Genomic DNA, 23,089 nt, shown 5'->3' on the forward strand with positions numbered 1-23,089 from the left:
TCTGAATTTATAAAATTGGTTTGTGAGAGTAAAATAACCAAATCAGGATTCGCATTATTCCACTAAAGATTAATTTAAATGCACATCTGTTTCGGACTCTGAGACACAAAAGGATCAGTGAAGAAAAGGCTTATAACAAAATGCACAATCCTACTACAAAACCACACATCTCAATTTCAGGCAATTGGGATAGTTCGGATATAATTAAGCATTGTTTTTTTTGTTGTTTTCTCAATCTATTTTATATTAGCTATCTGTGCTAATAAGAGAGGGGTAAAGCCTGTCAATAGACTAGAGAGTAAAGCACAGAAGATTAGATAATAGAGATGGTACTTAGCTGCAGTCTTAGTGTTTAATTGGTTTCAGTTGCAAACCATCAAGTTAGGCAATATTTGCCCATGCGCTATTGCGTATGTATTATTTTCTGGTCTGCAAACTGCCTATCTCAGGCTATTGGCCCACAGATTTTCATCAGGTAAAGCCTCATGAGAACATTGTTGCTAAATAGAGCAAACATCTGACTCGCACACGCCGCAAGGTACATGGGTGTTTCAATTTCTGCACCCTGAATTGACCTTTTTATTTTCCAGGGAGCTCTGAACACAATTCTGTGTATTTGCTTAAAAATACTGCACCAAAATGTACCTGACAAAAATCTGTGAGCAAATATCATTGAGTATGCCAAGTGCATGTGGGCAAATGACACGTGCAATTAGTGCATTGGCTAATGCCACCTGACTTGGGAGTTTGCACCTGAAACAGGATCCATGTCAAGGTTTTAATTAGGACCAAATAGATGCAACAAGACAAGGAGGAAACAGCTGCCTCCTAGGACTTCTCTACTTAGGAAACTTCCGGAATTTACATGTGGTAGGTTGAAAAATCTTCTATGTAACTCAAGTAAAAAAGCATTTCACACTTGAGGAGCTCAACAAACAGGGACACCAAGCAACCACCCACATTTTTGGAAAGTAAACATTGTAGTAAATCTTAGAAGGTGTCACTTGCATACACTATAAGGTTAATGCTAACATCAAAGGAGTAGATATTTAGCTTTTGCCTAATACTGCAGGTAAACTGGCTGGTCACCACTACCAAGGCCTGATGACGTTATTTTTTGGGAATAAGAGCTCTACCATGATCTACCATGATATGTAGTTGGGGAAACTACCTCTGAATATCAGAAGTAATTTCATCTTCTGTGGCCTAACCTCCATGTTAAGTAAACCAAGGAAAAGCTAGTATCAGAACACGATGTGCCCAGTGAGCATTTTTTGCCAGTCACTATCTTTAGGCTCCATTTCTGGTGCCTGATGATGAGCCACAGGGTCATCATCTCACTGGGGACAGCACATATAACCTTGTGGTGAAGATGAGTTCAGTAAGTGAGGAAATCCCTTGTGTAAGAAAGTACCATTGGTCCCTACACTACAGCTATATATATGAGGCAAGTTGCCATCAGGAACACAAAGGAGGGGTAACAATTTACTACAAGTTAATATCATCTGCACAAAAGGGGTTAGTCCAGGGGCAATATATATTGAAAAGACTTAAAGGCTGCATAAACAACATTTGCAGTTATGTTCCTGTGTTTCACAGCATACGTCTTCCATTTGTATGGCCTCATACCACTTTAAAGTGAGGGTGTACATTTTACACGATTCTGGAATTTCTGACTGGATAGAGTCATAATAAATTTTTTATCCTCTACTCTGTAAGTGATGTCTGTATGAAAATAGAGGGAGGATTGTAAAGTGGTAGTGCGTTGCCACATATGTGTGTGCCAGTGCTTTGCCATATATGTCTTTGGTACTACATTGTGTGGAGGTAAGTGCCAGCAAGTCTGTTTAACGCGTACATTCAAGTTGGGAGATTTATCTACACATCTTTTTGCACTACGAAGTAACATCAATAAAGCATTTATCATGCAATACTTATCTGCAAAGTCCTCAAAACAAATAAACTACATATTATATCTTAGCAGTCAGGGATGAAGAATTGCAACTCTTTGTGTCTTTCTTTCAAACATGCTGACAACCTTTGCATTTTAACTAGGATAATCAATTTGAGAGTATAACTCTGCTGGCTTTCAATGCTTCTTCTGGTAAAGACTACCCTTTATATGACTGATCTTTCAAGAAATCTTAGTTTAAACGGATATATCTTTTACGGGAAACATAATCCCTCGCTCTCTAAAGGACGATAAATCCTACTACCTGTACAACAAGGTTGTAAAGCATAAATCAATATTAAAGTGGTAGGATTTGTATAATGCACCCGTAACATTTTATAGGGTTTTGATTAAACAGCATTAACACAATGATCCTCAGAGAATATTCTAAATATCCTTTAAAATGTCCATACTTTGTGTTTTTAGCCTGCGTTCTGTCATTGCTTTTTGTGGAAAATGCTTCATTTTTGTTGAGATGCAGTCAGCAGCATACATTTCAAATTGTCAGGCAGGAAGTGAGACCAAATAAATAATACCAGAAAAACAGAACCTTTTTGGCCTGAGGCATGGTTTTATAAGCTGTTTAGTTAAGGAAATGTTTCTAAGCATCACATTAATCCTTCAGGAGATCTTACACCTGGTACACGGGTGCTGCTGTTTTTAAAACAGACAGCTATTGTAAACAATCACTAATCTACATGTAGTGGTTTACAAAACCCTAAAGCAACAGCACTAATCCTGCTCCTAAACCAGTTGTATCAGACATGCCTTCAGGCTTAGTTTATGTTTTCAAAAACGAGAGGATTTACTTTAATCCTTGATGACTTTAATATAGAGGTGTCCAAGGCAGCACCACGAGGGTGGAGTGCAGGGCGTATTTTTAGTATTACAACAGTAAAAAGTGTAAAATATTCCCACTAGTATTGACTGAATGTTGGTTTATCTCAGTTGTATAATCTGTCTGACCGTTACGCCTCCCCATTTTAATTATACACATTTGAGGTGTCCATGCTGTTTCTCATATTGTAATGTATATAAAGTCAGTTGTGCTACCCATTTCAAGGTTATTTGGAAATAACTGGCCATATTCACAGCAGGGTCGCCACATGTTATATACAAATTACGTGTTATCCACAGACGGTGAGTTACTGTCATACTGCGTGGTTCCCAACATATGGCCTGCTAGCCAGTGCAAACTGATTTTATTTCAAGCTATCACAGCTCATTTAAGAGACCTTGGGTCGTGACGTATCCTCCCTTATTGAGCAGCTAAACCAGGGTGCCTAAAAAAGGTTTCATCACCACATATTGAAGTAAAAGGGCTGAAAGAATGAATGCTCAGTACTGACATTTGCAGCGACCTGTGTATCATGAGTTTGAATCCAGCAAAGAGGGACTCAATTACCCATCCTTGCGAGGTCGGTACAACGAGTAATATTCAAACCCAATTTAATCAGTGGCCCTGCTCAGTATAAATGCTGAATAATAATGAAATTGGCTTTTAGTAACATCGCTTGTTGAACAATCAAACTAAGTTATAATAACTATTATTAACAGCGCTTCGAAACGGCATAATTGCGTTGAGAACAGCTAGAAAAGGTATATGGGACACTCCAATTCCACGGTTCTAATATGACATGTGTGCTTATGTCCTACCTCCGGTTTAAGCACAGACATTTACTTTTTATATACTCTGAAATCGATTTCTTATTATCTTTTACCGATGACCGTCATCTTTTACGTTTAATTTAAGTATTTTGTTGACACGACCCAATATGACGACCACTTAGAAGCTTTTAGTATTGAAACGTTTATTTACATTAGTATTGTGCAGTTATTCACTACCCTTTTTTACTCTTCTCTGTAAAATGTCTCTATTTTGTTGCAATCATGTTTATCTTTGGTAAATACGTTTCATTGATGAGGTAAATAGACATGTTAAAACAATCATATTTTTAAAACATGATTTTAAAATCCTTTGCTGCATTCTATTGGTGGTGCTTGTTTCCAACTAACTTAGTAAGTGGTCAACGCATTTGTGCTTTTTTCACAGTATGTAGTGCAGACATGATGTTTGAAGTATAGGTACTTGAACCTTTCTTCACTTATAATATTAGATGAAGCAAAACCAAGCCCTGATAGGCTATACGATGCTTATAGCCCTCCCAGGTAACTAGTTAGCTTCTTGCTCCCAAAACATAGTTAATAATGTTGTGCAGCGAAACGTTTTAGCAGTAGGGTTTAGCACAAAGTTGGTCAGGAGTATTCCTGATATGGAAAGGTAAATGTCTTTTCTGAAAAGATGATCAGGAACCTTTCGCCTCTTCACTCCAAACCCTGGATTTAGCACTTTGCATTTTAATATTTAGGATCCTTCTCTACACTATAGGAGTATTGTTATTGCATTATCGAGTATCCTGAAATGTATCTTTATAATCCTCTAATATTTTGCTCTCTAGATTTAAAATTAATGTATCTTTTTTTATTAATATTTGGAAATATGTATTTATACATGATATTATTATGTTTTCAAGTCTATGAACTCTCAAGAAAAAAAAAACCCTGGCTTTGACGTTGTGTCCCACTGGCCCCCTCCCCCATTGCCCTATTCATTATGGAATTTACACAAAATACAGATTGACTGCCCTTCTTGCGGCACATGCTGTGCCTCCCATCCTGAATATTCCCTGTGGGGTACAGATGATTAAAGGCTTGTTTCTCGCTGATTCGGAACCCACATAGTCTTTCCAAGTAAGGAGACTGCCTCCTGGTAGAGGAAAAAGACCCAATGATGATGCTGCCAGTACATCGATGGCGAACAAAAACATACCATTGCCCTAAATTGACTGTTGAGTGTCCCGAGAATTTTTTTCTCAAAATTGTTCTCATTAAAAAAAAAAAACATTGGGAACCTCTAATGACACCTGATCCTACTCATTTTGATACTTTTGTATTTTTTTAAATATATGGTCAAAGGGCTATTGCAAGCTTGAAGCATCCACTAGACATAGGAACACTGTGGGCCATTAGTACTGCACACACAACTGTCCCTTCATGACATTTCCGGTATGCCTGGCCACAAGTAGCCTCCTGCCAGTACAACAATCACTGGTAAAAGTATATCACAAGACATGTGTTTGAGAAGATATTGATCACAGGGACATCATAGTTCTTTATTAGATCAGAAACTAAACTAGCCTATATTATTAGAAACAAAAAGTACAAACTCAGTGGAAGAAAAACCTAATATAAAGTGATATTTTGATTGTGATTAAAAACCAAGGAAATTCACAAGCTGAACGCAACTATATAACCCTAAATTGTCCAAATCATTGGAAAGGATCTCATGCATAATGCCAGAGATGACATCATAAACAACTTGGGGGCATATCAACAACAACCGGCGATAATTATCGCTGAGCGCACTTAGCGCTGGGATAATTATCGCCGGCTAGCGTTGATTTTTATCGCTGAGATAGCGTGCTATTAGCAATGCTTATCTCATCGGCGATAAAAATCCTAGCGCTAACTGGCTAACGTGAGATTATCGCTGGAAACCCAGCGATAATCTCACGTTAGCTAGTTGATAGGGACTCACAAACTTAGCCATGATATCCTCCTTCCATAGGATATCATGGCTAAGTCAGTCCTGAAGCAGGTGTTAGGAAAGTAGCGATAACAGGTGTTATCGCTACTTTTCCTGACGCTATGCTTCATAGCGTGGGGCTTGATGATAGAAGAAATGTCGCTTAGAGACATTTCTCCTATCATGTCAGGTCAGGAACGCCCACTTTGCATCTCATTAGAGATGCAAAGCTGGGCGTTAGAAATCCCCACGATAAAGCAAGGTTTCACGCGTTAGTGTGGCCTTGCTAATTAGGCGATAAAATTATCGCCGATTTTCGGCCGAAAACGGGCGCGACAGCGGCGATAATTTTTTATCGCCTCGTTGTAAATATGCCCCATAATTAGTTACATGAATGGTGACATCACATATGACCTCACCAAAGTTAACGCTGATTATGAAGGCCTTTACTACATGTTACCAGATGCCCCTGTCTGCAACGCAGTTAGGTCGTATCCACTAGTCACACCTGGTGTGCCCTATGCTCCTTCCTGTTTGTAGTAAGCATAGGCACACTGCTTGCTGGTATGCTATTGATCTATGAAAGTTGTGTATGCAGCAGATGACGCAATGCTATGGCTTCTGCTTGTTATGTAAGGGACATGACAAGCATGCTCTATACCCTTGTATGTGTCAGGCACAGTGCGTAACCAAATGCTGCATTTTGTTTGCACTGCAGTGAGATGTGTTTTATGCTTCTGCATTTAATGACACCATGAGCAGTCAATTGACATGTATTTTGCCTGCAGGCCATCTATCCCACTGTATGATGCAGAGATACGGTCAGGCCAAACATCAAAAGCCATGCATAGACTGTTGTACATACAGATGTACCCTATCACTTTCATTAAACGGAAATGGGGCAGCTGAAGGCCATGGCTCACGCACACCTAAAAAAGAGCGTGACTGCAGGCTCATAAGTAGCAGACGGTAGGCATCTCAAGAGCCAAGCCCATCTCCTTAAGCATGACCAGTGGCACTCTCTTTATATCCTATGACCTATGTGAATCACCAATCATGTACCTGGTGAGGTTATAATTAATCTCATCAATGAAGTAATCGTTGATCCATTGTGAAATATTCTGGGATGTCACATGTGCATTGGGGAGTGGTTGTGGCTGTGTAACTAGCCATTTCTGGAAAATGTATCTTGGATTTATCTTTCCATGAATTCACTAGGACTCAATAGTGCCATTAGAGTTAAGATTTCATTACATATTCCATAGGCAATTAAAAACTAGAGGTGGAAAAGCCATCAAATTATCAAGGAGAACTGGGCTAGAGCTGAACCAAGGTCTGGCGTGGAGCTAAGAGCACGTGCACGAGCCGAGCATTGAAAATATTTAGCATGTAAATCTTGCAACAATGGTGATGCAAAGATATGACAAAGTCTCTTCAGATTTCAAAAGGAATATTTATTTACCATGTGGAATCAATTCACCTCAGAGCATCAGATTATATCACCGTACTGAGAGATATTCATAAAAAGTAATGGTTTTAAAACATGAACTTAGAAACCTTACTGATGCCAGTAAACTAAGAGGCAAGTTGATTGCCATGTATACCCTAAATGTGCCCTACAGTCAAGGCTTGGGTACCCATTAATAGTGGTTGTCTATCTTCAAGAATTCTTCCATGAGACCCCCAGAAACTGACTGTCTATAGCTGTCGAATCCATGCAGGTTCTACTTTTCCTTTTGAATAGATAGCTCACCTCAGCACCTCAGATCGCGGTAGCATTCATGACTTCTCCTCCTATTATTCATCAAATCTTTACCATTTTGCCCTTCAAAAGCCCGAAAAAAACATGATCCATATCCTTACCCACTCTTACTTTGATTAATGCAATTAGTTATTTTTGAGTCTAAGTATCTTTGTCTATTTCTGCAGAACATTCAGAACGCGTCAGCATATGTGCTACAAGAGCTAAAATGCAGGCATGTTAGAAGCCTTTGTAAGGCCAAGGGTTAAATCTTTTTGTGGGTCTCTCTTTGGTTTTGGATCCAAGGAGTGCTTCGTAATTAAGAAAGCATTTAACCTAGGGGAGAGAAAACACAATATTTGGATTTAGCTAGGGCTAGTTACTCGCAAACATTTTCAGAGGGGCCGCAAATTATGGTCTGTGGTGAGCCCGAGGGTCGCATTGATGCTAGCAGGAAGGGAGTGGGGCTTTGTGGGTGGTTAAATGTTGCAGGATACTTTAATAGATTATTTTCCTTTACTTCAGGTAGATTGTAAATAAAAGCTTCCCCATGTATTTAACATCTTTCTGAATGTTAGTGCTCTCTGAAGTCAACAGCAGCCCTCTGCTGCTGTCAAGCCGGGGGCTGCATGTGAAGGTCAAGAGGGCCGGTGGCTGCCTCCGAGCCGTACTTTGAGTATCACTGATGTTATAGATGCTTCAAGAGTGAACAGGTAGGCCTTCCATTTTATTATTCAAACCATGTATTATAGGACTATGGGTCCCAAAATGCATGGGGCCTGTGGCAAAGACACACAGCTGCACTTTCCTTGCCAAACCACTGTTAAAATGCTATGAATATGTTTCAGGACAAGTGCATTTTTTGTCATTGGGTTCCAATGTACAAAGTAATTGCTTTCAATGAGTTGCGTCATACTTTCAAGGCATTCTTGACTCTGGCACAATGCTTCTGTGGCCACAATTCAAAAAGCACTGTCCATGCCAGACCCTACTGTCAGCAACATCAGGCTACTGGTGGCGCTCAAAATATGAACGTTTGTAGGTTTTGTCTTTTCCTTTGTCAGCAGGAATAAGATCTGGCACCAGGAGACCCATAAGGGTGCCAGTTTGCACTTTTGAAATATTCAAATCAAATTAATCAAACTAACAGGCACATGCATCAAGGTAGGATTTTGCGAGTCCTTAATTGCGATTATTAAGGAATCGCAATTAAGGACTCGCAAAAGCCTATGCATGTAGGAATCGCTATAAAAATAGCGATTCCTACATATTCCTTATTTGCGACTCGCAAATTGCGAGTCGCAAATAAGGAATGGTTTCACATTCATTCCTATGGGCCTACAGGCCCATAGGAATGAATGGGAAATTGCATGCGCAATTTGCGAGTACCAATAGGTCCTCGCAAATTGCGCATGCAATTTCAGGGTGCAAGGATGTCAAAAGGACACCCTGTTGCACCTCTGAAATTGACCTGTGCACATATGTTGCGCATTAGGGCATGTGTGTGCGCAACATGAAACTTTGAAAAATGCACTAAAGTGCATTTTTTAAAGATCTTGCAAATTACCATGAAGTTCAACTTCATGGCAATTTGCACCCCCTATTAGCGAAATCGCGTTTGAAAAATCGCAATTTATTGCGATTTTTTAAAGTGCGAGTTACAAGTTCTTTCATGCATCGCAAAAGCTAATTTTGCTATTGCAAACGTCCGATTTTTGCGATTCGCACCATTTGCGATCGCAAAAAGCTTTGATGAATGTGCCTGTAAATCAATTATCCAAAAATCGTGTAATTTGTTGTCATATGTTCACAGACAAAACACTTCAGCCTGCATCCGGATTTACTCATTCATGAAGCTAAAAACACCCTTTTCAGTCAGTATTCATAAAACATGACTAGAGAGCTTATTTAGAAAGCTCTTTTCAACTGACGTTTGGGTTACTTAAAGAGCATAATAATGTGCACATCAGTAAAGATAGCCAGTAGAAAACCCACACCGGAAACTACCTAGGACACCTGTATCAGAGCCACCAAAAGTATGAACTCTAAAAACCGTAAACAAGCTATGTCACTGGATGAAAAATGAATATTCTCCATTCACACTGCAAAACTAGTATGGGAACCTCATATTCGGACTGAACAACAGGCAATCAGTCGGCTACATGAGACTTGCTGTAATTTACTAAAAAAAAACACACTCAGGAAATAGTTAGCAGGAAAAACTTTTTAGATCTGGCTTAGACTTCGTTGAATCATCAGTTTCATGTACTAAACATCAATCATAGAAATACATACATACAGACTTATATATAGGGGATTTGCATCAGCCCTCTTCATTCACTGATCTTTTCAACAGTCACATTTTGCTCCCACTTAAGAATATATGTGGCACTGGGTCGGTCCATTTTAGCCATTGACTCACTTGCACTCAGGGTGACTGCATTTTGCCTACCAACAGGTGCACACCCAGCTAAAATAGGACACTTAATTTCTAGGGCTAGTGGATCAATACTTTATTGTGCCAATGTATTTTTTCTCTCCATTTATTATCCTTTAGTTATCCATGTCTGCCTAAAATATATCTTCAGGTTACAGTAATTCAAATGCGATGGTATGTTTTCTTTGTGCCTATAAGAATCATATTTTCCGGTGCTGTGCATTAAATCTATAAAGGGTTACAATGACTGCTCTTAGTACACTTCCCTGCTATGAAGCACCCACACTGTTCTATTAAAATTATATTCAATTTCTGGCTCTTTATTATTTCAAAGTTTTATTACAACTATTAGGCTACCACATTTAGGCACCAGCATGTTCTCTTTATTCCTCATTTTATTTTTGTGGCATATGCTTGCAATAAAACTTAAGGAAAAATAATCTTTGCTTGCTAAGGCAGACCAACTTGCTTTGCCAATGCTTATTCAATATGAGTGCAGAATCCAACATTTAAAACAGATAACGTCTCAGAGGTACGAGAGTATTCCTATTAACCCTAATTGATCACAAATGCATAACTTTATCATGTAGTTTATTTTTTAAACACGCAATAGCAAAACACATTTTATGGTAGAAAGCCTTTTGGCTTTGTTAATGCTTGTTTTGCCTCGTCATTTTATTTGCAAAACGTTATTGTTGGGGATGGTGCTGGGGCCTCGTCAATCTCAAAAAAACATTGGCTAATAGCAGAAATATGTTTTGGTCTCAAAAAGAAAATATTACCTCAGTAGTCCCTGGCACGTAAGATAACTAATTTGTTTGTAGACGTAAAAGGGCAGAATGCTGTCACTCACAGTGAAGCTAGCCAATGGCTCAGTTGACCTGATCCACTGCCCCTTGCTGTATGCTATAGCGGGTGAAATGTGAAAGACACAATAAAAAACCAGTGGACAAAGATGGCTGGCTGAAATGCCCTATATTTAAATATATCATACATACAATTTTAGAAAAATCCAAAGTTCTACCCTAATTCAGACCTAAGAAGCACCTTCACTGATTCATCTAACTGCTTTTGGGATTTTAACTTTTTCCATGCATACAGTATAATGTAAACTTATGAACTACTGGCTTAGATTCTGGCAACAGTTTGTCACTAGCTGCTTCAACTACTGTTACTGAAGGGAAATGCCGTGGAAGATTATTTTGACATGAGAATAAGTGATATCAGATGTGTCTTTTGCACTGTGTGGGAACAGTTCTGAACTATGGCACATATTCGCACTAGAGAAACACAATGGAGATAAGCATTGGCAAAGTCAAAGCATCTGGGTTGAATGTGCTTTGCTTGCAAACACCCTCTGTACATGCCTGTGCTTTCTTATTACAGTCAAGTTGTGACTAATCACGTGTAAAAATGAAATGATATAGCTGCTCAACTGTATTAATAGTTGAGTTATCGCATCAGAATGCCTACTGCCAGCGCCAGTAAACCAAGTTGAAAGCAAGGGCATGATTACAGTTGCAGTTTAGACTGCAAAAATGTGATTACTTTTTCTAAAATAAACAATTATCAGCAAATAAAAAGATATTTATAGTGGCATGTTTATTTTTTGCACACTTCAAGTGATTACAGGACAGACAATTACTGCAGATTAAAAATATGACAGCTACCATACTTGGATTACCAGATAACTAGATCCAGCTTTTCCAGAAATTAAGATAATGGCGTGGGCACATCCTTCTGCCCCATAATATAATGATGACTTAAGAGAAGCTAAGAATCTGTATTACAAAATAATAATAAGAGCAGCTAAATCGCTAATGAAATTTCAGAGGCCCTCCAATGTATGTAGGACCTTGTACCGGGCCGGGAGCTGCCCGCAATTTAACACCAAAGAAGCATTGCTGGCATATTATATTGAAAAAGAAATGTGACTGTTATAATTTATCAATGCACTCAGTCACATTCCATGTATTAAACTGCACAGACATTGTTGGTGCATTGTGGGTATCAAAGGATTTACCGGAGGTCACGTTGTCACTATGATTTAAATGAAAAAAATACTCATGCCATGACGTTGCTCACTTGTGATCAAGGCCATTTGAGTGCCGAAATGCATCAGCAGTAGCGGTCCATGGAGGAAGTTCCGTGGGGCGGTGAGGCGGGGCGGGGGAGGGGCAGGGTGGGGAAATGTAAACACTGGAATATGGATGAGCGGAGGTAAGTACACATTTAAATAAATAAAACTAATTTCGTTGCGTGCGCTGCATCGCATTTTGCGATGCAGCGCGCGCAAAGGAATTCGTTTTATTTATTTGAATGTGTACTTACCTCCGATCATCCATATTCCGGTGTTTACATTCCCCCGCCCCGCCTCACCGCCCAACGGAACTCCCTCCACGGACCGCTACTGCGCATCAGGAAAGACTGTGTTGCCAGATTCATTGGATAATAAATGCCAGCATGTTCCTTGAGTTGGGCTTCGCTTTTCTTTTGTGTGTGTAGTAGATATATATATATTCACTAAAAATAAAAGGTTACAGGGACGTTAGGTAGGCTGAAATTTCACTCGTACAAAACTAGAGAAATTCAGCCGTTATAATTAGCTGACTGAACTATAACTCGTGCCCCTGCAATGCACTGCTTATGACCTCACATTTTACATCACTCATGACATGGTCAGTGACATCACTGATTACATCTCAAATGACATCATTGATAACATCATCCAGTGACTATGAGTATTTTTAAAAAGTTGATCCAGGAAACTTTATTTGCCTTGGGCCAATTTGCTCCCTTTGGAGTCAGATTTCCACAGGAACTAGCCATCTGAATGGCTGCAACCAACATGAGGAAAATGTTGCTAGTCGCCATTAAAGGACGCAGGGCTTTAGTCCTCTGCCCTGAACAGGTAAAAAAAACCATAAGGGGGTAGGGTAGGATATTCTGATTCCCTATGTCACACGAGGGGACCCAGAGGGACCGCCGCCCTGGGGCCAATACTCCCCCAAAAATCTGCAAACATTGCCATGATTCCGTGGGATTGTATAAATAAAAAATGGTGTCTGGGCACGCTTTGTTGTATTAATGGGAGGAAGCGTGCGCCCCCCTTTCCCTACACTTTAGAGGCCCCATAGCCGAAATTCTTTTATATATGGAGGGAGGGACTCAGCCACCCTATTCGTGCCATCACAGGCCTGGGAGAGCCAACCTTGAGACAAAACGTACATTCCTGAAATGCAGGGAAAGAACATTCTAGATTGAGAAAGCATTGCCCTAGAAAATCTGTGCAGGGTGATCTTCTTGAATATCTATGGTCACAGACTAAACACGTGTGCAGTACAGGACAAACATGTAACTATTAATAAAATGCTCCATGTTGACACAAGGTCAGAACATTATGAATGTGGCTACATAACACTGTGCCACCCTCGAATATTTTGTGTACATCTATACATATACCAACTCCAATGTATACTAAATGCAACTGTAGAGACCCTAAGGCAAATGTACACTATCATGTTTGAATGTATATGAGGAATGTCCTTGTATTGACTTATTGCACATGGCTTCCAAGTAGTGTCAGCAGGAAAAAAAAACAATATTGTAACCTTTTGTTCTCTTCTCTGCAAGGACAATTTTCCATTGGGTTGAGTTGTTGCCTGTGCTGTGGCTCAGCAGCTGCTGCTTTGCAAGATAAATTGTTCATATTATGTTGGAACCAGTGGGTGGGGAGATTGGCTCAGCTTGAAAGCAGGTCAAGAGCAGCTTTCACTGTTAAGGTGCACGTTATTTCTCTGATCCAGCTATGGTATACTGAAACACAATTTTATTTATGCATCGGCAGGGTGCACAGTGAAAAGAATAACACGCTAGAGTATTTCGAAGGAGTGAATGAGATGCAGGGCATCCTAACACAGTGCAATGATCTTACAAACTCAAGATTGGATTTTGACCACCCCAATTAAAATACTAGTGCTAAATATAATGATGTGGCTAAAGGGAAGAACATTAAAGAGCAAACAGTCTAGTTGTAGGAGTCCAGCTCTCTTACTGGGTCCTGAGTTTTAGACCAAACTCGCCTTTTTTTCTCCCTTAGAAAGGTAGCTCTGCATATTATGAAATAGTTCTGAATAATTAAACTCGGTGGTTTGCATGGTAAACGTTTGATTTTTGATCAATATAAATGATTCCCATAAAATATATTTCATTTAAAAGTAATGCTCTCAGTGCACAGATACTTAAAAAATAGGAGTAAGGTTGTTATAGCCACTACCCCACTAAAATGTATATCTATGTTATATGTAAATCTAAAGTAGTTTACAGGTTGAGGATACAAAATGTTCACCTTTTTATAAAATGGGTAATTTTGTACATCAGTACGTTTAATTCTCCCATAATTGTACTTTGCAGTGTGGAATAAAATAATTTCTGTACACCACACTCATTTCAACAAAATTGTAGACAACATAAAAAAAATTACAGATTCAAAATTAGCGTGCCTGTGTCTGTTTCACATAAATATTTATCTAGTTAATTCCACCATGCCAAATTTGAGTTGGTTACACAGTACGAGTGGACATTCTAGAAGTAGTGAACAAAAGTTCAAATTATTTTGATAAATGTTTAACAGATGTAGCCTGGAATGAATAACGTGCAATTCATATGAATAATTACAGGAAGGAATGCATAACCCCATATGTTCCGATTATGACTATCATGCATACATACTTACATTTGCTGATAGGTCAAGAAGGTCAACTTCGCAAACCCCACATCCAGCTTCTTGTGTCCATGCATTAGGAATGTAATTTCCAAAATAGTTGAGCTTTATCTATTTAACGAGGAAGAAATGTATGTTATTAATTAACAATGCAAGTCTGTGTCATTGCAATCCCTACACACAATATTTACACACAATTCTCCTCAACTCGGCTCAGGACCCCTAAGTTCTGTTCAAGACATACTCCTCTTCTGTAAGCACCAATCATGCCCATCCTCCTCCTGTTTGAAAAGACTCCCTTGAGCTAATGAGCTGACGAACTCTGGTTGATGCACCTGCGCCCAGCAAGTGGTACAGAAACCTGAGAAGACTTTGAGCAGCATTTCCAGTACCCCCAAAAAGAATATGTTGCTCTCTACTGAAGAAGGACAACTATCCTTAAACACGTGTCTAGATATACACAGCACTGGCTGCACCAACAAGGGTGAAACACTAAAGCCTGACACTGAAGTAAGTGTTATCATGCACTGCATTTACTATGATGCATCAGGGCTAACTGAGTGCTGGGATGTGAGGCAGTGTGCGCCCACCCTCCTCCAATTATGCCTTAGTTTGTTGTGTTTTGACCTTTTATACTAACAGTTCAGAAATATTCCTATTGTCCTCATTTGAGCAGTGTCTTCACCATCATCTCTCAAACTGTCATCTTAATGTTAGACTGTGGATCTTCTCATTATCTTGCCATCTGATCTCCTCAAAAAGCACAATCTTCTTCTTGGCAGCCTTATTCCTGCCATATCTCACCTTCCACTCCTCTCTATGGACTCTCAATAACATCTTTGACTTATCTCTCTCCTATTTACTACCTGTCTTGCATTGGTCACTTGGATATGGTTATTCTTTTTTTAAATCTACTTCTTTATTCACTTCCCTTCTACTAATGTACTTTAATCTCCAATTTTTGTCTTGACATAGGTTTCTTACTTTTTTCATTAGTCTTTCTTAGTCACTCCCTATATTTCAAAGGATTCCAAAAACTGCTCTTTCTTCGCTATTACAATAATCTTCTCTGTTCACTTAACAGCCACTACTCCTTCGGCAACTTAGACCATGTTTGTTTCAATGTAAATACAATTTTATGTTTGATTATCATATCCACTGAAGCCTTTCCTTAAAAGGATGAAGAAGGACATTGGGGAAAAACCAGAGTACAAAAATAGGAGATCGGGGACCACGGGTAATATTGTAGAATAGGATGTTGAGGAAAAAATATGAAATGGGGAGGGAATTGGTAGATGGAGGCTGGATAAGTCTGTTATATTCTATAGGATCTAAAAATGTCACAAGAGCTAGAGAGGAATGTAGTTATACATAGCAGGCTTCCACTCAGCAGCAAGCAGGGATCTCCATTGCACACACCCATCATGTGATGCTCAGTACAGCAAGACTGAATAACCAGATGGCCGTGCAGAAAAGGATTTTGGGAATACAAGCTGCACAAGAGAGGACATTGGAGTATACAAGTGTGGTAGAAAATGTCCATATTACTTACCAGTATTCTTCCTTTTTCTGATTAGTAGTCTTTCTCATCACTGTCCCCTCTTTTCACTCAAGAAAGAAACCTTCTTAGGCAGGATGAGAACTCACCTCGAGTATGTAACCACTGGGATGAGGAACAGAGGATGATTCGGGGGTGCCAACATTGATAGAGAGGAATTCAGTACTCGGCAGCAGTTTCCTACTGGGCAGAGGGGATGGTGCAGGTATGTGCCCGTCTTGTCATTCTCAGTGCAGCAGGACTGTATAAGCAAGTGCTATATAAAAATCTACAATTAAATACACAAGCTGACTTACTGCCTTACTGAGATGGCAGTGCTGAACTCATATGTGACTGGTTAAGTTGTATTTTGGCTCTGTGGCATGTTTGTGCCCGGAGAAAACATCTGAAACGGTCCACTGCAAGTTTGTTTTGATGGTTTCTAAACTCGTTAATTTTGTTCGTGTTACATTTTTATGTAACCGACATAGCAGCAGGAGCTGAGCGTCTGGGACAGAGCTGCTAACAAAGACACATGTCGCAAATGAACCGAATCTCACATAATAAAATGGGACACAGCGAAACATGAATCATTTTGAAACACTGTGCTTCCAGTTATGCTTCAAAGCATTATCCAGACTAATGTTTTCCCCCATCAAGAGAGGAACACCACCATACGTTTTAAAAGTGATTTCCTTACCCACCTTGAACTTAAAAATATTATACATTTTACTTCCAATTTAATTTAAATTTATTTGCTTGAACTTGAAAAACAAATTCAATTAGGTTTTTGGGCACATGCCATGGTCCTATGCTTTAGGGTTCACACAAATGTGAATATTGATGAATGACAAAGTAATAACGCAGATAATAATTATTTAACATACATGGTTCTCTGTACTGTTTTAGCATGAGAAAGGGAAAGATCTAGAGATCCCTTGGAAAAAGTCCAAAACCTGTGGCCAGTGAGAAGCCTAGATTTCACCACAGTTGGTTTACATAAATGTGCACAGTGGATGTTTGTGCCCACTTTTTGTCTCGGGGCACTTTCAGGTTAGGGCAGTAGCTGCAGAGGGTTGCACAGCCTATTTTGTTAATACTATGGCATGAGCATATATTTTGTGCCAGCATGATGTCAAGGGGTATCCTCCCATTCCATAGGGCTCGGTCCCAAGTAGATGAGGGAATGACCTTTGTTGTATAACTGTTGTGGGAACATCACCAAGCAACCTCTCCAAAGACACACTAACTTACACCACATAAGCCGTGGAGCATGGTTACTTTGTTCCCTCATGACACCTTTTAGAATGCCACATGGGTGGTCCCTTTGGGCAGGGAACCCACAGTAGGACCCTCTCAAAGACAGAGTCTGCCCTCTTGAGCTCCCTGCCTGATCCCGAAAGTAAAGATGGTCTGTCAATAGTGAAAGAGGCTGTAGAGGTGGTTTGAGGAATTTGGTGCTCTACATAGATAGCAATGGATGGAAATGCTTGACCAAATCTTAATCAATGATAACAATTATGGACACATTCTGTTCCATTGTTTTTAATTTAGCTGCACCACAAACGAATGCGAACAGCCATGTACAAATCAGCCCCGGTCATGCTCCAAAAGGCACAAACTCAGATAATTTCTCATCTGAACAGGAATAGACGCAACCCAAGCTATGTCTGAGCAATGTTGAGTCTCTTTAGAGGGGAGCAGGTAGAGTCTTATTGCACAGTATGCTCAGGTCCTACATCTGATAGAGAGAGAAAGAAGAATAGAGTATCTTCAAGAGCTCAGTTGAGCTGCAAATGAGAGTTTAACTGTATCACTCCAGCAGGTTAGCAGCGTCTCTCCAGGGGCTCCATTTTGTGATCCGGGAGGATACTGCACTAGTCCAGTCATGTGCTGTTAGTAGCTCGATGGATTAACAACTGGGATTATCAATTAATAAAATACACCAAGCTGCACTTACATTGTAATACTTTCATAACATGACTTGAAATCAATTTCACAAAACACAAAGGGCTGCAATTATTTATGTGATTTTGCAATATTTCTTCAGGTTGTGGTAGGGTGCCATGTTGCCTCAATGGAGCTCTGCACTCAGTTGTCTGTCATTATACACATTGCACATGTTACCTTTAAATTGTGTAGTACGCTGTAAAATTTTACTCTAACTTTATACTGGGTACTGTTAGAAAAACAGTCTCTGTAAAGCCACATACTTTGTGTGTATGGAGATTCAGAGGGTTCAAATAAAGCTACACAGTAACAGAGCCCTGGGCATAACAATTGTTGGACCTGGCCCTCTCTGCATGGTCCTCACACAACTGTTTGCCTTTACCCTCCACTTTTTGCTGAATTCATTTTTGTTGGCCTTACTGCTAATCAGTACTAAAGTGATTGTGTTCTCTCCTTAAAACATGATAGCCTTGGCTTATCTCCAATTGGCATTTTTTATTTACTTGTAAATCCCTAATAAAGTGGCAGTACCTGTGCCCGGGGCCAGTAAATTAAATGCTACTAATGGGTCTGCAGCCCTGATTGTTCCACAGATTCAAGCAGCACTTTAAACATGTCTCAGGTCTACCATTTCAGCCTGTGTGTGGAGTTTAAACTACCCTTTGGACCTGGAAAAATATATATTTTGCCCTGTGTAAACCTTCCTTTCCAATACATATGTCACCCCTAGAGTAGGCCTTAAACAGCTCACAGGACAGGGTGTAATATATTTAAAAAGTAGGACATATAATTTTAGGTTTTATATTTCCTATTAGTGAAAAACTCTTACATTTGTTTTATACTTCTGCAAGGCCTACCACTCCCATAGGATAACATTGGAGTTACCTGATTACATCTAATAAGCCGTCATTTCCAAATGGGAGCAGGTCATCAGTTCATGTTTGATGTCTTTGGAATTGTAACGAAAACTTCTCTCGGATTTTAAATTTAAATTTTATAAATGCCACTTTAGAAAGCTGCCATTTTCCTGCTTTAGCATTCAGTGATTGTAGCCTGTCTCTGAGTCACATGACTGGGTGTAGCAGACAGTTGGGCTTTGTGTATTCTTCCTAGACTGTCACACACAAAAGAGAGCTTAGGTGTGCCTGGATGAGCCATTACTGGGAGGATGGGAGGGTGGTGCTGGGCACAGACCTACTTACTCACGAATAGGCTGTGTCCTTCCACCACGCAAAGGGCTGAATACCCTCTGTAGTCAGTCTGGAGCCAAGACAGGGAAGGCAGGATGCCTGGGGACTTCAAAGGGAATTTCTAGAAGTTTCTCCCACCTTCCAGGGGAAGGTCACTAGTTATACACACTGGACACCAGACACAACTTCAGTACACTTCTAGACCTGTGGATACTCTGCCAGGACGAAGGGCTGCTGTGCTGCTGAAAGGACTGCTACACCAATGGACTCCTGTTCTGAAAGAACTGCTGGCCTGCTGTGCTGACCTGCTGCCCTCTTGCCTGGGTGAGAAGGACTGGATCTGCATCTTTTGAACCCAGGACCCCAAAGTGAGTTGAAGGGTTTATTTGGTTGGTCTCCTGACTAGACCCTCCTCCGCTGAGCGATACAACCTTGAGTTGAATAGAAGCATTGTCGCTACTGTGTGGTTCTCATCCTTCGCAAACACCAGCATTGCATCTCAGCCTGCCGCCTCATCAGAACCGTCGCTGTGCAATGTATCTTTGGTGCAGTCCCTCGCAACTCTCATCGACCACAGACTTGATGATGCCAGACTCCACATCGCAGCCTCTCAGCTCCTTAGAACCGGCACTTCGCCCCGGCTATGTGATGCATTCTCAATGCCAGACTTCACATCGCAAGCCCCATCAATGGGAAGCTCAGCGACGACACAGACCCTCGCATCGAAACCTCCCTGCATCTCAGAACTGATAAAACACTTCAGCTGCTTGACGCATCTTCGACAAGGACCTTTGCAATGCTACACAAGCCAGGATTAAAGGTACTTTTTCATAGGGCCCAACTAGGTCCTCCTAGTCAGTCTGCACTCCATTGTTGTTGACCTAAACGTGTGACTTTGTCCCGGTCTGACGCGACCAGATACCCATAGTTGGTGCCTTGTGCTTTGTGCTTTTTAGTGCTATTTCCCTGAAATCTTTTTTTTTGTCTTGTAAATATAAAAACGACTCTACTTTTTCTAAACTGGAATGGGAACCTTTTGTGGTGTGTTTTCACTGTCTCATTGTTCGAGGTGGTGCACAAATACTTTAGACATAGAGCCAATGTACCCAAGGGTTGAGCCCAGGTTAATATAGGGTTGGCTTGTAACTTCACCCTGACAAAGACTGTTGGTGCTGTTTCACCAGGGCTCACATCCCAGTCAACCAATAACCCAATTTCGTACAGCTATCAATAGTGCAGCAGGGACGATGACACGGGGGGCACAGAGTTGTGGGTGCTCTCTGGACCCCAATTATGACTGTCTTTTACTATCAGCCTCTTTTTATTTGCAGTTCCCACCTCACACCTCTGAGAGCTGCTAAATTGTGCTTTTATTAGACCTTTCATTTGATTTTTAATCTGTGAACAAGGACAGAATCAAGTTCAGTGAAATGCACACAGTGCACTGTGAAGTAAACATTTCAAGAAAACTATGATGATCAGTAAAATTGTGCCTGTTCCTTTCAAAATAATGATGCGCTGTCATCTGAACATCATGAAACAATGATAATGACAGATAGGCCTAATGTATGCATCTTTTAGATATATGTGGCTGACCTGGAGCTAAAAGTAGTCTTGGCAAATCTTTTAGTACCAGCCCCATTTAAACAAAGAAAAAATGTAGTGAGCACGACTGACTCTGCCCTAAAATGTTTATTGGGTTCATCACCCCCTAAAAGTTTTTTTCATGTGATTAAACAGTGCTAATGTTTTGGGACTTATTGATAGTCTTTCATTTTGATTGAAGGACTTTGCATTCATTCTAGAATCAAAGATAGACCTATTGTTTAACGTCATCCTTCTTGAATGATACAATATAGCAAGTCAGAATGGTACCTTCTGATAACCACCAGTCAATATAGGCTGTGCCATGCCCATGGCTCTGCACACTCTGTGCTGATCTTAAGCTCTTGAATGCTCTAAATCAAGGATGCTTTCCACAGGCATGGCATAGAGTTTCAGTTGCAAGCTGATGATAGGCAGGTTACAATTCTTAGCTCCACGTTGCTGTACCTTGAAAAAAATATGTATCATCAAGGTACATATTCATGCAGTTACGAATAGTATACATATACTTATCTAGCTATCCATCTCATTATAAAATAGTGGTAGTCTATCTTTCAGACATTATATTTTGCCAGCATAATATTTCTGAAATTATATTCTAGTAAAATACCATCACTCTGAAATATACATTCTAGAGCACATTTTCCAAAAACAAATAGCAAAATTGTAATAGGTTTTAAAAATGCATATCAGACGAAATCACAAAAGACTACAATGAACCCATCTGGCGCCTCACCACTGAGGATTTCCATACGGTGCAGCTGGCCTCTCTTCCCTATTACCACAATGTGGTCAAGACACTACCAGTTGACCCAAGCTTCCACCGCTTTCCATCAATGGATCTACTCTGATAATAGCAAATGCTCCTCCCTTGTACGATAACAATCACCAATTTGCCACTCATCAGAATCTCAAGTCAAATTATTAACCAATGGGATGTTTTAATCCATTCTGATTGTTGCTCTCCACTGCAGTGCCACATGAGCAAATTCAGATTCAAAATATGCATCCATTTTTATCTGTCCTACCACTGAAAGACATCTATGTGGAAGCCATGACATCTTGGGAACTGAGTCCTCATGCTACATCAAAACCATGCAGACACATAAAAATAAAACCTTTGCACATTATTGAGGACAGGAGACATTACAACTGTTGAAGTGAAATGCACTTGTGCAGGACTGAAAGTAAAACAATGCTACAGATCTCCAGAAAAATTTAAATTTAATTGGAATGTGTAAAGTTATTCTATTGTCCTATTCTAAAAAATATGCTTTATTTTCAAAAGTTTGCATCAGTATAGTAGAACTTCCAGTCTGATAACCAACGTCACAAGTATATACCATTGGAAAAAACAGAAGGGATCTGTGTCTTGCCCACTATCCGCCATAATGAACACGCTTTTTGTGGCCATAATAGCATATCCACAATCAATCCTTTTTCAGACTCTATGGGGCCGTCTTAGGGTTTAGCGAATGGGTTACATTGTCACAGACGTGAAGGAGTAATCTATCTACCTTATTACAAGTGCATTGTATCCTAATGCACTTGTAATAAGGCATGCAGGATATCCATCACGTAAGGAACAGAGTGCCCCTTCTATACATTATCTAACCATGAAGTTTTAGACTTATCTAATGCATTTAGGATACACAGAGCTCATTAGCCTCTTTATTCCCCTGTGTACAGTGAGGTACCTAACAATCGGCAAGATATCCATCACCTTGCAAGTCAATATCAGCTTTGAAACTTTAGTTGTCATTTAATCAGATGCAGTATCAACATGGATATTTTAAAGGCAATTAATAAGTGACTTGAACAAGGCTCTTTAGTAGTTCTTTTGGCTGTGAGTAGTGAAGAATGGGAGCCCAGTAAAGTTTCAGGAACTTTGGGGCATATTATCAAGGGATATTTCGCTCCTTTTTCAGCACATAGCGCCGAAAAAGCAGCAAATTTTTTATCGCACGATTTACAAGGACACGCTAACAAGCGTTAGCTCGTGTTTCCTTGCTACTTTGCATGTCAGGGATCAATATCGCTAATGACATGCAAAGTAGGCATTCCTCAGACAACATCATGGAGAAACCTCGCTAAAACAGCTTCACGGTATTTACAAGTTTGCCCTAGACCCGCAAAGCGATATTAGAAGTTGCGCTAAGGCCCCATTATCGCAGGATTGTAACTCCTGCTAAAAAGATGACTTAGCCATCTGTAAAATAGGAGGTGGATTGCATGGCTGAGTCCAAACCTGCCTATTACCAAGGTTTTCTGTATCGCTGGTAAATTATCGCTGCTTTTATGCCGCTAAAGCATGTTCTCACCCTCTATCGCTGGATTTCACATCGCCTAGGTGAAAAGCGTTGATAATA

General features: G+C 40.0%; 1 protein-coding gene across 2 annotated transcripts in view; it reads right to left on the reverse strand.

Annotated features, from left to right (window-relative positions):
* Window positions 1–23,089, reverse strand: part of PLOD2 (procollagen-lysine,2-oxoglutarate 5-dioxygenase 2) — a 357,685-nt gene that overhangs the window by 78,480 nt on the left and 256,116 nt on the right. For both annotated transcript variants that reach the window (XM_085634099.1, XM_085634100.1), the window contains exon 8: window positions 14,451–14,549. In XM_085634099.1, coding sequence (XP_085490225.1) covers window positions 14,451–14,549 — 99 coding nt within the window. The remainder of the gene's footprint in view (window positions 1–14,450; window positions 14,550–23,089) is intronic.

This window comes from Triturus cristatus, chromosome 11 (genome assembly GCF_964204655.1).
Source record: "Triturus cristatus chromosome 11, aTriCri1.1, whole genome shotgun sequence".
Classification (NCBI taxonomy): Eukaryota; Metazoa; Chordata; class Amphibia; order Caudata; family Salamandridae; genus Triturus; species Triturus cristatus.